This window comes from Ranitomeya variabilis, chromosome 5, assembly GCF_051348905.1.
Source record: "Ranitomeya variabilis isolate aRanVar5 chromosome 5, aRanVar5.hap1, whole genome shotgun sequence".
Taxonomy (NCBI): domain Eukaryota; kingdom Metazoa; phylum Chordata; class Amphibia; order Anura; family Dendrobatidae; genus Ranitomeya; species Ranitomeya variabilis.
Genome location: NC_135236.1, coordinates 498,354,805 through 498,368,643, shown reverse-complemented (window position 1 = coordinate 498,368,643; position 13,839 = coordinate 498,354,805). Strand labels below are relative to the sequence as shown.

General features: G+C 42.8%; 1 protein-coding gene and 1 long non-coding RNA gene across 2 annotated transcripts in view; one reads left to right on the top strand and one right to left on the bottom strand.

Moving 5' to 3' along the window:
• The window catches only part of ALDH1L2 (aldehyde dehydrogenase 1 family member L2), a 93,549-nt gene that overhangs the window by 35,763 nt on the left and 43,947 nt on the right, over positions 1 to 13,839 (top strand). The window contains exons 3-9 of the mRNA XM_077265670.1: positions 7,034 to 7,268; positions 7,585 to 7,750; positions 8,897 to 8,998; positions 10,451 to 10,540; positions 10,633 to 10,767; positions 11,998 to 12,123; positions 12,294 to 12,385. Coding sequence (XP_077121785.1) covers positions 7,034 to 7,268; positions 7,585 to 7,750; positions 8,897 to 8,998; positions 10,451 to 10,540; positions 10,633 to 10,767; positions 11,998 to 12,123; positions 12,294 to 12,385 — 946 coding nt within the window. The remainder of the gene's footprint in view (positions 1 to 7,033; positions 7,269 to 7,584; positions 7,751 to 8,896; positions 8,999 to 10,450; positions 10,541 to 10,632; positions 10,768 to 11,997; positions 12,124 to 12,293; positions 12,386 to 13,839) is intronic.
• The window catches only part of LOC143776361 (uncharacterized), a 31,309-nt gene continuing 30,002 nt past the window's right edge, over positions 12,533 to 13,839 (bottom strand). Inside the window, exon 3 of the long non-coding RNA XR_013215810.1 lies at positions 12,533 to 12,612. This is a non-coding gene — a long non-coding RNA (uncharacterized LOC143776361). The remainder of the gene's footprint in view (positions 12,613 to 13,839) is intronic.

The window sequence follows — 13,839 nt, the reverse complement described above, 5'->3', positions numbered from 1 at the left end:
ATTCTCTGTAGCTGGAAGCTCTTGCGGGCTGAAATTGCCACTCCTGTGTCATGAGTTGACACAGGAGTCTTAAAGTAATTTCAGGATGGTTTTTGAAAGGGTTTTCAGTTGACCGTGAAGTCCTCTTTTGTATCTTTCTGCTATCTAGTAAGTGGACCTCTCTTTGCTAAATCTACTTTCATACTGTGTATGTCTTTTCCTCTTAATTCACCGTTATTACATGTGGGGGGCTGCTATCATCTTTTGGGGTATTTCCCTAGAGGTAAGCCAGGTCTGTTTCTTCCTCTACCAGGCGTAGTTAGTCCTCCGGCTGGCGCGTGGCATATAGGAAGCCGTAGGTATGCTCCCTGGCTACTATTAGTTGTGTGGTAGATTTAGCTCACGGTCAACTCGAGTTTCCATCACCCGAGAGCTCGTTCGTTATTTATATGTTTCTTACGTTCCCTTGCCATTGGGAACCATGACAGACCTGTCTGCAATATATCGGGAGGGGACCTGGATGGGGGACCTGTCTGCAATATTCCCCACCTAGATAACTCACCACTTCCCCTCTCTGACCACAACATTCTCTCCTTCACACTCACAATTCCTCGCCCACCCCAGCACTCTCCTACCTACCACACATTCAGAAATCTACATGCTATTAATCCTCACACACTTTCAGACTCCTTACACTCATCACTGTCCCCAGTCTCCTCTTGTTCCTGTCCTGATCTGGCAGTACATCACTACAATGACACTCTTAGAAGCACTCTAGACCAAGTAGCTCCCCTCACCCTCAGAACCTCCAAACACAGAGTGAAACAGCCCTGGCTCACATCGCAAACCCGATTTCTCCAGCGATGCTCCAGGTGTGCTGAACGCTTATGGAGGAAAACTCGCACCCCAGAAGACTTCTTACACTTCAAATTTATGTTAAGGACCTATAACTCTGCCCTTCACCTTGCCAAACAGACCTACTTCACCACTCTGATCTCATCACTATCCAACAACCCCAAGAAACTTTTTGACACATTTCACTCCCTCCTCAGGCCAAAAGCACAAGACCCTATCACAGACATTTGTGCTGATGACCTGGCCTCCCACTTTATAGAGAAAATAGACAATATCCGTCAGGAAATCCGCTCCCAGACACCAAGTGCAATGACTCACATTCCTCCCTGCATCTCCCCTGGCTCACTCTCCACATTCGATCCCATCACAGAAGAAGAAGTCTCCAAGCTCCTCTCCTCTTCTCGTCCGACTACATGCACCACCGACCCCATTCCCTCACACCTCCTCCAGTCTCTCTCTCCAGTCGTCACAACTCACCTAACTACAATCTTTAATCTCTCCCTCTCCTCTGGCATTTTCCCCTCCTCCTTCAAACACTCTATCATTACTCCATTACTAAAAAAACCCACCCTTGACCCATCATGCGCAAACAACTACAGATCGGTCTCCAATCTACCCTTCATCTCAAAACTCCTGGAGCGCCTAGTCTACTCCCGCCTTACCCGTTACCTCTCCACTCATTCCCTCCTAGACCCTTCACAGTCCGGGTTCCGCCCCCTACATTCAACAGAAACTGCACTCATCAAGGTGACCAATGACCTTCTGACAGCAAAATGTAACGGTGACCACTCTCTGCTCATTCTCCTCGATCTTTCTGCAGCTTTCGACACTGTTGACCACCCTCTCCTACTCTCTAGGCTCCAGTCACTAGGCATTAAGGACACTGCTCTCTCCTGGTTCTCTTCCTATCTTTCTGACCGCTCCTTCAGTGTTCTGTTCTCCGGCTTCACTTCATCTCCTCTTCCTCTCACTGTCGGGGTACCTCAGGGCTCAGTCCTTGGCCCCCTTCTCTTCTCCCTCTACACGGCCCCAATTGGACAGACCATCAGCAGATTTGGCTTTCAGTACTATCTTTACGCTGATGACACACAACTATACACGTCAGCCCCTGACCTTACCCCCGCTGTACTACAGAACGCCACTGACTGTCTGTCTGCAGTCTCTAACATCATGTCCGCTCTCTATCTGAAGCTCAACCTCTCCAAAACTGAACTTCTTCTGCTCCCGCCTTCTACTAACCTCCCTAAATCTGACATTTCCCTCTCCGTGGGTGGCACCATAATAACACCTAGGCAGCAGGCACGCTGTCTGGGTGTCATGTTTGACTCCGATCTCTCCTTCACCTCCCACATACAATCTCTTGCCCGCTCGTGCCGCTTACACCTAAAGAACATCTCTAGAATCCGCCCTTTTCTCACCATGGAGACAACAAAAACTCTCACTGTCGCCCTAATCCACTCCCGCCTGGACTACTGCAACTCTCTTTTAATTGGCCTCCCCCTCACGCGACTTTCCCCTCTCCAGTCTATCCTTAATGCAGCAGCCAGGGTCGTCCATCTGGCTAATCGTTACTCGGACGTGTCCGCTCTTCGCCAGTCATTACACTGGCTGCCCATTCATTACAGGATACAATTCAAAGTACTTGTTCTCACCCACAAAGCTCTCCACAGTGCGGCACCCCCTTACATCTCCTCCCTCATTTCTGTCTATCGGCCTAGTCGACCGCTGCGCTCTGCAAACGACTTTCGACTAACCTCTGCACTAATCCGTACCTCCCACTCCCGACTCCAAGACTTCTCCCGTGCTGTGCCAATCCTCTGGAATGCTCTACCCCAAGATATTAGGACCATCCACAACTTGCATAGCTTTAGGCGCTCACTCAAAACTCATTTGTTCAGAGCGGCCTATCACGTTCCCTAATCAGTCATTTTATGTTTGTGTGTGTGTGTGTGTGTGTGTAGCCCATTCACTATCTCATATACCCCCCACCCCCTGAAGATGGCTGGACCATCATTGTAAATACACACCTGTACTTTGTATCTCCCCACCTCATTGTAGATTGTAATCTCTCACGAGCAGGGTCGTCTTATTTTGCTTTATTGCTGTATTGTTAACATTGTTACCTATGATTGTTGTTTGAAACTGTTAAACTGTAAAGCGCTGCGGAATATGTTGGTGCTATATAAATAAAGATTATTATTATTATTATTATTATTATATGGGGGGTACCTGGATGGGGCATATGTCTGCAATATATGGGGGAACCTGGATGGGGCACATGTCTGCAATATATGGGGGAACCTGAATGGGGCACATGTCTGCGATATGGGTACGTGGATGGGGGACATAACGACAAGAATGGGACCAGGATGGGGACGTTACTACCAGATGAGGACCAGGATGGGGCCATATCTACAAGATGGGAACCTGGATGGGGCACATTACTACAAGATAGGGACCAGCCTGGGGCATTACTATAAGATAGGGACTAGCATGGGTCATTACTGCAAGATGGGGACCAGCATGGGGCATTACTACAAGATGGGGACCAGCATGGGACACATTACTACAACATAGGGACTAGCATGGGGCATTTCTGCAAGATGGGGACCAGCATGGGGCATTACTACAAGATAGGGACCAGCATGGGGCACATTACTACAAGATAGGGACCAGCATGGGGCACATTACTACAAGATAGTGATCACCATGGGGCACATTACTACAAGATAGGGACCAGCATGGGGCACATTACTACAAGATAGTGACCAGCACGGGACACATTTCTACAAGATAGTGACCAGCATGGGACACATTACTACAAGATAGGGACCAGCATGGGGCACATTACTACAGGGTAGGGACCAGCATGGGGCACATTACTACAAGATAGTGATCAGCATGTGGCACATTACTACATGGTAGGGACCAGCATGGGGCACATTACTACAAGATAGTGACCAGCATGTGGCACATTACTACATGGTGGGGACCAGCATGGGGCACATTACTACAAGATAGTGATCAGCATGGGACACATTATTACAAGGTAGGGACCAGCATGGGGCACATTACTACAAGATAGTGACCAGCATGGGGCACATTTCTACATGATAGTGACCAGCATGGGACACATTACTATAAGATAGGAACCAGCATGGGGCACATTACTACATGGTAGGGACCAGCATGGGGCACATTACTACAAGATAGTGATCAGCAAGGGACACATTACTACAAGGTAGGAACCAGCATGGGGCACATTACTACAAGATATTGATCAGCATGGGACACATTACTACAAGGTAGGGACCAGCATGGGGCACATTACTACAAGATAGTGACCAGCATGGGGCACATTACTACAAGGTAGTGATCAGCATGGGACACATTACTACAAGGCAGGGACCAGCATGGGGCACATTACTACAAGATAGTGACCAGCATGGGGCACATTTCTGCAAGATAGTGACCAGCATGGGGCACATTACTACAAGATATTGATCAGCATGGGACACATTACTACAAGGCAGGGACCAGCATGGGGCACATTACTACAAGATAGTGACCAGCATGGGGCACATTTCTGCAAGATAGTGACCAGCATGGGACACATTACTACAAGATAGGGACAAGCATGGGGCACATTACTACAAGATAGGGACCAGTTCAAAAGGTGTATAGAGAAAAATATGGTATCACTAAAAATGTCATTTTGTCATGCAAATAATGTGGCCCCCGAAACGAAATGTTTTTCCGTGTGCGGCCCATATACCCTGCCGAGTTTGAGACCCCTGCCTTAGTCAGTCTGCTGGATGTATCATAGGCATATGTGTTAGCTCATGAATGCACAGACTATGGGCACCAGACTGGATGAGTCTTGGAGCTAAAGAGAGGTCAATAAAATCTGCACCTGTTCGTACCAATACTGCATTGCCTGTGTGAAAGCTACTTAAGGCCCAATGCCTAACGCCTACCAGATAGAGTGAACCCCTACAATTGGTGGAGAATGTGGGCATAAAATCTCATAGAGCACAGGCGACTGCAGTGTAAGGATTGGATGTCCTGGATTAAGATTACAATGTTGCAGATGCGGTCTGAAAGCATGGCATCACTGGCCAGAAGGAGACATTTCTGCAGGGTCATGGTATCGTTGGTGCAGCTCAAAGGACTGCTGAGAGCTGGGAGAACTGGGGTCCGCAATGTCGGGGGCTGGTGGACTGCAGCATTGGCTGGTGCAACTAATACTTCGCCTACCCTGCCTGCAGTGTTGTTCCTCTTCCTGGCGGGGGACCTCTGGTGTGCAAGGTGACTGTGAATGGTGTCTAATTGATGGGACTTCTGGACTCAGGGAGTTTGGTGACTCTGGAAAGAGCCAAAATTCTTCATGTGATAGTTCCTCAGGGGGGTGTAAGGTGTATCAATGTTGATGCCAAGAACTATCCCATGGCCTAGGTATACATACACACAGATTGTGGTTCTGTGCCCCACAAAGTGGGAATGGTCAAGAACTTGTTGCATGCTATGGGACTTGTGGGCTGAAGTGATAGGTGATAGCACTCAGTAGCCCAATATTCCCCCAGGAGTTGGCTGTGGTGACAAGGTCACATGATGTGTGATGTACACATGATGTGTAGTGACAAGGTCATTAGATGTGTGGTGATGTACACATGATATGAAGGGTGAATTTTTTCTTGATGTACTGGAGCGATAAGAGAATGTAGTGTAAGTGCAGACCACCGTCAGTGCAGTGTGTAGGACCATCAGTAAAACTGTGTGCAGTGTGTAGGATTCTGTGCAATGAGTTTGGTAATGTGCAAGTGGTAGGGCCTGTGAGCGTGATGTAATCTGTAGATGGCAGAGCATTGCATGTCGTCTGTAGATAGTAGGGCGCTATATGTACGCTATAGATAGCAGAGCTCTGTGTGAATGGTGTTTCCCAGAAGATGGGAGACAATCGGTTTTGGTAGAGTGACCCCCTGTTGGCACTGTAAGTTGGCAGGTGTTGCCTAGCCCTCGACTTTGGGCAGAAGTGGAAGTGGGGTATGTAGCATAGCTGGGAAGGACACGGTTAAATCCCAGCTCTGCAAGGTCTTGATTAGATTCACATACAAGGTTTTTCTAAGAATAATGAAGTAGGTTCAGGAAAGCTGACCAGCCAAGATGTGATCTGTAGCTGAGAGAGAGACGTGCAGGGGTCTCTTTCTGAATGGAGTGACTGAGGAGTCAGTTAGGGTGCTTTCACACTAGCGTCGTACGACGCACGTCGCAATGCATCGTTTTGGAGAAAAAACGCATCCTGCAAAGTTGCCCGCAGGATGCGTTTTTCTCCATAGGGTTGCATTAGCGACGCATTGCCACACGTCGCATCCGTCGTGCGACAGATGCGTCGTGTTTTGGCGGACCTTGGGCACAAAAAAAGTTACATGTAACTTTTTTTGTGCGTCGTGTCCGCCATTTCCGACCGCACATGCGTGGCCGGAACTCCACCCCCTCCTCCCCGGACATCACAATGGGGCAGCAGATGCGTTGAAAAACTGCATCCGCTGCCTCCGTTGTGCTTTTTTTTCACAGCATGCGTCGGTACGTCAGCACAACGCATTGCGTCGTGCGTCGTACGACGCTAGTGTGAAAGTAGCCTTAGTCTGCTGGATGAAGCAGAGGCAAATGTGTTAGCTTGGGAATGCACAGACCATGGACAGGCACCAGACTGGATGTGTCTTGGAGCTAAAGAGAGGCCAGAAAGAACCCCTCTCTGAGAAGAGTCTGCACCAGGTCGTGTGCAGAGAACCGCAAGTATCACTTGTTATGGACTGTAGCTGTTTTTTGTGACCGAGCTGGGGCTGAGCCGTGTATGAGTAACTAGGGTCTGTTCGGTTTAGCTAGCGCCTGGAGAAGCCTAAGGAATTATATTTATAAGTTATGAGTTTATTTTGGTGCTGCACAATCTGTACAAAGCAATAACAACTGCACATTTGGGCCAAAACTGCATTGCCTGTGTGAATGCTGCCTAATGCCGATCAGTGAGAGTGAACCCTACAATGTTTATCTTTTATGGCATCTGCTATAACTTTTTTAATATAACAAGTAACTTTACCATGTGTTATTGCCATGAATATTCTAACTCAGTATTTTTTCTTGTTTGTTCCTGACACTTGGCCATAATGATTGACTGTTAAGTATGTCATCTCTGTTCTAGCTGTAGCCGCAGAAAAGGATGGCACACCAGTATTTAAGTTCCCGCGATGGAGACTGAAGGGGAAATCGATTCCTGAAGTAGTAGAGGCCTATAAGTCTGTTGGAGCAGAGCTCAATGTTCTACCTTTCTGCTCCCAATTTATACCTATGGATGTCATTGATAACCCCAAACATGGATCGATCATTTATCACCCCTCTATCTTACCTCGTCACAGAGGAGCCTCAGCTATTAATTGGTGAGCCCCCTTTTGATAAACTTTATAATAAGCAAAAACTCTAAAAAGCAAAGTGAAAAACCCACAAAATACACCAAACAAGCTATCCCCCAATAAATCAAATTTAATTAATTCCAGTAATAATATCTCTGACATGCTTTGCTTTTATTTCTTTGTTCTTGTACGTATAACTAATGTTGATTCACTTGCCAATATTTTTTATCTGTGGGCATGCATGTTTTTTTTTGTCATCAGCATGAGAAAATCACTATAGAGGATAGTTTAGAAATTATTCCACAGGGACTAATATTTCACACAATTGTGATATAATTCACAGGACCCTAATTCATGGAGATAAAAAGGCGGGCTTTTCTGTTTTCTGGGCCGATGATGGTCTGGATACAGGACCAATTCTGCTCCAGAGGGTTTGTGATGTTGAGCCCAGTGATACTGTAGATTCTCTATACAACCGTTTCCTATTTCCAGAAGGAGTAAAATCCATGGTAAGTACCAATCACTATTATTTATGCTGCATCCTTATTATCTATTAGCTCAAACTTTGGTGCTTTTTTTAACACTGCTTATTCTGCTATGACTGCCCTGGTGAGATTCTGTTAGGGCTCGTGCACGTGACCGTATTTTCGGTACTATCCATTAAAAAAACGGATTGCACTTGGACCAGTGTTATTCAATGGATGAGTGCAGATAATCAGTTTTTCACTGACCAATTTGGCGACTGAATATAATCACAGCATGCACAATTTTCCTCCATATAGCATGCAATTTTTACGGATACATTGCAATTCTTGAAATGATTAATAGCAGCTGCTGTAAAAGAGAAAACAGAATAAAATTGTCCCGCTTTCTGGATGAAATTCTGAACAGTTTTTTTGTACGATTGTGTGAACCTACCCTAATAGTAATATACTCACTAATATGTATCGTCATGTTCCTGGTTAATGGAATGTTCACACAAGTGCTCTTTTGCAACATTTTTTTTTTCCCCCTCGTTAAAAATACAGCGTTTTGGGAGTAAAACCATTCAATATATTGCATGTGTTTTTTATGCATCCAGTTGAACGGATAAAAAAAATAAATAAACAAAACAGTTAAAGAATTGATATGATGCGGTTTAAAAAAACTCACAGCAGCTCAAAAATGCATGAAAAAAAGCACTGTGTGAATGAATGAGATTTTAGAAATCAAATTTTTGTTGCTAATACTGTAAAACGCTGCATTTGTTCTTCATGGGGAAAAAAGGCAGCAAAAATGCGAGCAAGCCCTTAATCTCTAGGATGAGTAAAACAACAAGTTTGGTCACCATTGAGAGATGGCATTCTGTCCTCTGAGTGAGTACACCTGTGTGTCATTGTATTGGCTGTGTCATATGCCCTCCATTAGACGGCAGCGGCACTGCACAATGCACCCCTTTAACCCTTGTCCTCGCCATTTTAATGTATATGAAATATGCTACTTATTGTTATTATGCACATTATATTTAGTGCAAGTGATCCACACTGCCAGGAAGAATATCTTCATTAGCCCTGTATTATAGAGTGCTCCTAGATATGTAAGAGACAGCAGGCTAACTTTAATAAGACCTCAGTTAAGGCATCTGCTATGTGAAAAATGTTTTTTGGACTGGTTAGGTGGAAGCTGTACAATTAATTGCTGATGGGAGAGCACCTCGTATAGACCAGCCGGAAGATGGAGCTACTTACGAAGGCATTCAAAAGAAGGAGAATGCTAAGGTAATTGGCCGTGCTCTGGTCTGTTGCATGCTAGTATTTAGTCTAATAGATATGACTATTATAATAATATGATAAGCATAATGCACCAACCCATTTCCTTTAAACTGAGGATGGGTAACACTGCAAACTTAATATGAACATACTGACTGTAAAGTTATTAAACTATACTTAGTCACGAAGTGTTTGTTATTTTAAAACAGAACTTTATTCACATATAAACAGTACACACAATTAAAAACAGTGCCTCAAAATCAGAACAAAATAACATTATAGAGGCCAGCATTAGGAGCGGCAGGTATCCAGACAAAAAACAGCTACCTTGTTTTAAAGTGACAGTGCAGAGTAGTTGCTACCGGACCATACCACATAAAGGTGCAAGTGCATAATATTCTTTAAACAATCATTATTGTGGTACAACCGATATCCAGAAAGAATACGTGTTTCTCTACTATAGGGGACAATTCCCCACCACTAGATGTTCAAAACAGAACCACCAGGCAACATAAACCTGTGTGTCTTATAGCTGCCCTGTGACCAATATGCCTCGGACTACCACCAACCTAGTAGGTATCATTAACAAAGGCAGAATCACCTGAGCAAAAGGAAAGCATGCCAACACCAGGTTATTACACCTCCCGTCGGCCTCATAAACATCACATATGACATGTAACTAGGTTTTGCATGAATGTCACGTATAATCTGCTCTGTACATATTACCTGAATACAACCGCCGTTCTCCTGCCTTGTGGCACGCTAGACCTCAGCTACCCCGACGCGCGTTTCGCATCTGCTTCCTCCTCCCCCCAGTAGCAACTATTCTGCACTGTCACTTTAAAACAAAGTAGCTGTTTTTTGTCTGGATACCTGCTGCTCCTAATGCTGGCCTCTATAATGTTATTTTGTTCTGATTTTGAGGCACTGGTTTTAATTGTGTGTACTTTTTTATATGTGAATAAAGTTCTTTTTTAAAATAACAAACACTTCGTGACTAAGTATAGTTTAATAACTTTACAGTCAGTATGTTCATAGATATGACTATTACAGACTTAACATGGTTTATATCCAACCAAAGGTCATAAACTGGAATTGAACAGTACATTGAAGAAGAGACCCCCACCTGATCTAATGCCTATTAATTGTACATAAGTGTAATATAGTTGCTCTTAAACAACAACATATGACATTTGGGCAAAGAATCCAATATTAAATCCCCATTAAGGGGGCATTTAAATGTCACTCCCATTCAGCTCAAAAATACCCATAAAATCCCAACAGCGTCCATTTGAGAACACATTTGCCCTTGCTCCTTTTAAGAACCATTTCACTTGACAGCTCAGACACTTTGGAGGCTTACCATTGGACACCAAGCATCTTAATACATTCAACTACTAAAATAACCATTACTAAAGACTTTTGTATTAGTAATACTTTCTAATTCACCAAATTGGCTAGATCTGTTGGGACAACTCTGCGGAGGCAATCCATAATTGGATCCGAGGACATGATAAAGTACCTGGAGCGTGGACAGTCATTGATGATCATGTATGTAATGTAAAAAAGTCTCTGCAATTATTATATTATTATTTAGGATCAAATTCATCTAAATGTTAATTCTTTTTCAAAATGTTCACCAGGTAGTAACACTATATGGATCTTCTTTACTGGAGGGTACAGTGCCCATCGGTGAACCACTGCATATTGAAGGAGCTTCAAAGCCAGGGTTTGTAACAAAAAATGGACTAGTTCTATTTGGCAAAGATGGGAAAATGGTGAGTTATTATATCCTGCTGTAGGCGTGGGGTTAAATTATAATATAGTTAAAATGTTTATTGTGAAATTGAAATAGTCATGATAAAATGTATATTATATGGTAGAGCAGTGGTCTCCAAACGCTAGATCTCAAGCTTAGTGTGTTCTGTTATGGGTACAAGTCACGGTGCCCCCTATGAGACTGGTCCATGCAAATGTGAGTAATATAACATAAAAGTAGGTAAATTTATATGAGGCATGGAAATTAAAAAGGAAAATCCAGAAAAAAAAAGTTACCCTTTATCCTTATTCAGTTGGTTCTCTGGTTTTAAGTAGATTTTTATATCCACTCATTGCAAGTGGGGATATTGATAATAATGAATAATATGGAAAGTAAGTAACAAAATTGTCTACCATTTCATAATACTGCACTAAATTGTATTACATTAGGAGACTTAAAGGGAACTTGTCACCAGGTTTTTCCAATATAAAGTAGGGCCAGCACCTGTAAGCCCGCATATATAGCATTCTAGTGTGCCGTATATATGTCTCCAATCCGCTCTACATAACATGAAAAAGAGCTTTTTTGTACTCACCTACTTGGTGGTCCGGTCCGATGGGCGTCTCTGTTCTTGATCCGGTGACTCCTCTCTTCTTGCGATTGCATCCTATGTCATTCACACAGTGTCCTCCTGCTCAGGCGTTCTTCTCTCTGCCCTTCCGAAGGCAGAACAAAGAGCTGTAGTGTGCAAGCATTGATGCTCTTTGGCTTTTCAATGCACATGTGCATTACAGTATTTTGTACTGGAGGACACTGTGTGTAGGATGTAGGACGCGTTATCCAAACGAAGCATGAAGGAGGACAGCAATCGCAAAGAGGAGGAATCGGATCAAGACCAGCGATGACCATAGGACCGCACTGTAGGGGAGTATAATAAATCTCTTTTTTGTGCTATGCAGAGCACATTGGGGACAATGTTCCAGAATTGTTACTTCATGAAGAATACAAGTATTTACTAAAATAAGAGCGACAACAAATTCTCTTTCATACTCTCCAATGAGAAACATGGGCAAAACCTACTAGTCAGTGTGGGACGCACCAGGACCCAGCTGTCAGAGGTTACCACAAGGATCTTTATGATCTTGCGGAGACTGGTGCGGTCATATGTGCATTTTGTTGCTAAATGTGGTTATTGATCTCTTTTAGGTAATCACTGTGTAATCGTTTCAATATATTTTATGTGTCACAGTTAATAGTGAGAAATCTTCAATTTGAAGATGGAAAAATGATTCCTGCATCCAATTACTTTTCAATGGGCGATGTCTCCATTTTGGAATTAACAGAGGAGGAAAAGGTCATGGAGTCCCATATAAGGGTAAGCAATAATGTAACTTTTAATGCAGGAATATAAATTAATCTGTAAATGATTAATAATAGGAACGCAACTTGAAATAAATGATGAAAGAATGTCTGAGCTTGTAAATCTACAACATCTTATTGGCTGCTGTATCCATTATTAACACCTAAGATGTATCTTTTACTTAGGATATTTGGAAGGGGATTCTAAGCAATGTTGCTATAATTGAAGATACCACAGACTTTTTTAAATCTGGAGCTGCCTCGATGGATGTAGTCAGGTTAGTGATATAAAAAAAATACAGTATGTCACATGTCTTACTTTGATATTTTATGCATAACATAGAAAATGATTAACTGTCAGCGAAAATCATTGATTTAGCCCACAATCCGAATAGCTTGACTATCCTTAATTACTTACTGGCTGTCCGGGAATCAAGGAGATAAATGATGCTAGAGATGCCTGCTTGGCTCTTATCCTGTTCTTCATACTACAATCAAGATTCTTCTGGAAATTAAGAAAATATTATATGTAATTGATTGTGCTTGAAATAAGGATAGTATTATTATTTAATAAATGAAAAAATATTCTGATGTTATATTAACACTAACAGGTTACCTTCAAAATTTACATGTGAGAATAGTGGTATCAAATCTACATGTGCATACCCATAACCTACCCATATTCTAATTCACCACTAAAATGACTGCTGGTATGGTACACTACTGCAAACTACTGATACGACTGCTGGTACCAGTTATAACTAATCTCAATTTAGGGTACTTGTCTGTCAAAACACTTTGCTACTTCCTAACCTCTACTCTACTACTACATCCTTGCACAAATACAGTATGTAAATCCTCTGAAATTTGTACTTTACGATCTATCATCAGGGAAATCAATACCAACTATATACGGTATATGGACACATTATCACGTGTAGCCAACACAGGTGTGGCAAACTCAATAATTCATGGGAATAACCTCTCCAAACATGCTACAGCTATTTATATATAACTCTGAGTTTTGAACTCTGAATTATAATTACCTAAGTACTGCGCAAAAGTTCTAGGCAGGTGTGGGAAAAATGCTGCAAAGTAAGTATGCTTTTAAAATTAGAAGTTTTGATAGATTATTTTTATCAATTAATAAAATGCAAGGTGAATGAACAAAAGAGAAATCTGTAACAATTTTTGGTGTCACCACACTTGTCTTCTAAACAGCACCAATTTTTCTACAGTAGGTATGCTCACACACAGTTTTTCCAGCAAGGTTGCGCCAAACATCTTGGAGAACTAATCTCAGATCTTCTGTGGATGTAGGCCTGTACAAATTCTTTTGTCTCTTCATGTAATACCACACATGCTCATTAATTCTGAGATCAGGGCTCTATAGGGGTCATATCATCACTTCCTGTACTCCTTGTTTTTCTTTATGCTGAACATAGTTCTTAATGACATTCGCTATATGTTTGGAGTCGTTGTCCTGCTGCGGATTAAATCCTGATCAGATGCCTCCCTAATGGTCATGGATAAGTACCTGCCTGTATTTCTCAGTATTGAAGACACCATTAATCCTGACTATATCCCCAACTCCATTTACTGAAATGCAGGCCCAAGCTTCCAAAGAACCTCTATTATGCTTCACTGTTTCCTGCCGTCATTATTGTTCTGCTCTTTGGTCCTTCAGTAAATAAACTGCCTCATGTTAAAGCCAAATATTTCATATTTTGAC